At 71.7% G+C, this 2,730-nt stretch overlaps 1 protein-coding gene across 1 annotated transcript; it reads right to left on the bottom strand.

The window, feature by feature from the left end:
- Positions 1–335: 335 nt before the first annotated feature.
- LOC136786967 (proline-rich protein 36-like) lies at positions 336–1,703 on the bottom strand. The gene has a single exon (XM_066983314.1). It carries the CDS (start codon positions 1,701–1,703, stop codon positions 336–338), a length of 1,368 nt encoding a protein of 455 aa, XP_066839415.1.
- Positions 1,704–2,730: the final 1,027 nt, after the last annotated feature.

Below are 2,730 nucleotides of genomic sequence, written 5' to 3'. Positions count from 1 at the left end.
GCCCCGTCTTTCTGCCGCTGCGCGAAGAATTGCACAGGGCCGATCTTCATCTGGTGGGCCGCCTGCTGCCGCTCCTCCTGGGCCAGCTGCTTCAGGCGCTCCCGCTCGGGACGCTGCTGCAGCGTGATGGGCACCGGCTCCTCCTGCTCCTCCAGCGGCGTGGGCGCCGCGTCACCGCCTGCCCAGGGCCCCACGCAGGGCACGTAGTCCACGCGGGGCCGTGCCAGGGGCTGCAGCATGCGCGGCTGTGTGGGCAGAGCCCCCCGCTGCGCTTGGCCCCCCGCGGCTGGCAGGCACAGCGCTCTGGGCGCCTGCTCTAGGGCAGCGTCCCCTGTTCACGCCGTGCTGCCTGGTGGTGCCGGCACCACCTTCTCTTTGCCGCCAGCTGGGGATTGGGGGGCAGCGGGCACAGCTGGCACTGTCTGCGCGGCGCTGGGCATCGTGCTGGGGCTGCTGGAGGTGGGCTGCGGCTGCACACAGGGCAGCTGGCGCCCTGGCCCCAGCGCCTTCGCCCTGGCCCCCAGCGGCTGCAAAGTCTCGCTGGGGGTCTTTGTGTCCCGGCGCTGGCGCTGCAGCGTCTTGGCCCTGACGCCTTGGGGACAGAGGCTGTCCTGGGGCCGCACGGCACCGGGCTCCGCGCTCGGAGTCTCCGGCAGCAGCCGCGCTCTGCGGGGAGGCGGCGACGCTGCTCCTTGCCCCCCAGCAGCCCCCGGGCTTCGGGCTCTCTTGCTGGGCGCCCGGCTGTTGTTGGTCGCTGGCTGCTGCCTGCCACTGCCGTCTTTCCTGCTGCTGCCACGGCGTCCTGGGGCCTTGGACATCCTGGCGTCCCTGGCACGGCGTCCCTGGCAAGGCGTCTCGGGGCCTTGGACACCCTGGCCCAGCAGCATCTTCCTGTCCTTGCCAGGGGGTTTCTCCATTGCTGGCCTCTTGGGCTGGGAGCTCTCCGCTGTCCTGGGGGTGCTGGTGGGCGCGCGGCGCTTGGCCCCCCGCTTGGTGCCGGTGGACACAGGGGCAGCCAGGGGGCTCTTGAGGGGACCCAGGGGGCATGTGGGCAGGGGTGTCCTCTGCTCACTGAGGACTTGGGTGTCAGGGGACCTCTTGGGGGGACTCAGGGGGGGTTTGGGCAGGGGTCTACTAGGGGAACTGAGGACCTGGGTGTCAGGGGACCTCCTGGGGGGACTCAGGGGTGGACTGGGTAGGGGTCTACTAAGGGCACCGGGCAGGGGACTGGCTGCAGGGCTGAGCGGGGGGCTCAATGCCAGCACAATAGGGGACTGCACCAACAGCCCACCCCCAACCTTCTCGGGGTACACCCCAGGGGTTGAGGGTACCTCACCGAGGGCTCCTGTGGCTTCCAGTCCCTGCGTGCTCGGCTCCTCGATGTCCTCGGAGAGGTCGGGCAGCTGGGAGAGGAGGCGGCTGAGGGCAGGACTGCTGGGCGAATCGGGGAAGGCGTCCTGGGGCTCCACGGCCTCGAGCCAGCTGAACAGCTCCTCCGTGCCGGGGATGTCCAGGTCGGCCAGGAGCTGGTCCTGCAGGTGCTGCAGCAGCTGGCTGTCCCCTGCCAGCTCTGGAAAGGCCTCGGCGAAGGCATCAGGGCCCAGCTCGGGCAGCTGCGGGGGCTCCTCAGGCACCTGCGGGGCTGTCGCCGCTGAGGACGAAGCAAGAAAATCCCCCAAGACGGGCGATGTCAGCTTTCCCATGGCTCATGGGTGTGGGGCGACAACGGGGCGGCTGTGCCAGCGCCAAACTCACCGTCGGGCGTCGCCGTCTGGGTGCTGCGGGTCGATGGAGCCAGGAAAGGCTCGGGGGGAGTGGGGTCAGGCAGCGGGGGCCCCTGGTCCTCGCTGAGCCCCACGGCGTGGTCGCAGGGCTCCGGCAGCTGCCCCTGGCTGCTGGTCACGGTGCGGGGCGTGGGGAGCGCCTGCCCCCGGAGCCGAGGCCCCGGGACGAGGGGTGGCGGGGGCCTGCGGTGGGCGGGGGCCTGCAACAGGCAGGTGCCTGCGGGGTGCAGGGGCTCCCCGTGGAGCACGGCCCTGGGCCCCAGCCCCAGCGCATGGTGGGGCACCAGTGTCCCCGTCACCATGGGCTGTCCGCACTGGCAGACAGGGGCACAGGGAAGAGCGGTGTGGGGGAGCTGCCCCACGGGGGGGAGCTGCACCACCTGCAGGTTATGCCCCACGGGGGGGAGCTGCACCGGCTGCAGGATATGCCCCACAGGGGGGAGCTGCACCGGCTGCAGGTGGTGCCCCTCGGGTGGGAGGTGCACCGGCTGCAGGATATGCTCCTCGGGTGGGAGGTGCACCACCTGCAGGTTATGCCCCACGGGGGGGAGCTGCACCGGCTGCAGGATATGCCCCACAGGGGGGAGCTGCACCAGCTGCAGGTGGTGCCCCTCGGGTGGGAGGTGCCCCCCAGGTGGCAGCTGCGCCACGGGTGGGAGCTGCAGCACCTGCCCCTGGACCTCCGGCACCACGTGCCAGACGGTGGCCTGGGGCAGCGCGTAGGAGAGGGTGGGTACCTGGGGGGGCTGCAAGGGCACCGCCATCGCTCCGGGGAAGGAGGGCAGCAGCCAGGCAGCCACCGTTGGCGGCTCAGCTGGGACAACGAAGGGGGAGTTGGGCGTCTGCGGCACCGGCGGCAGCCGTCTGGGGAATCTCTCTGTGAGGAAAAAGGGCGCTGGGCTGAGCTCTCGGGCGCTGGGCTCGCCGGCAGGGCCGCAGCCCCGGG

This window comes from Anser cygnoides, chromosome 26 (assembly GCF_040182565.1).
Source record: "Anser cygnoides isolate HZ-2024a breed goose chromosome 26, Taihu_goose_T2T_genome, whole genome shotgun sequence".
NCBI classification, from domain to species: Eukaryota; Metazoa; Chordata; class Aves; order Anseriformes; family Anatidae; genus Anser; species Anser cygnoides.
The sequence above is the reverse complement of the archived record's forward strand: the minus strand, read 5'-3'. Positions and strand labels throughout refer to the sequence as shown.

Coding starts and splice junctions, on each gene's coding strand:
- LOC136786967 (XM_066983314.1), bottom strand. CDS start 1,703: ATGGGAAAGCTGACATCGCCCGTCTTGGGGGATTTTCTTGCTTCGTCC.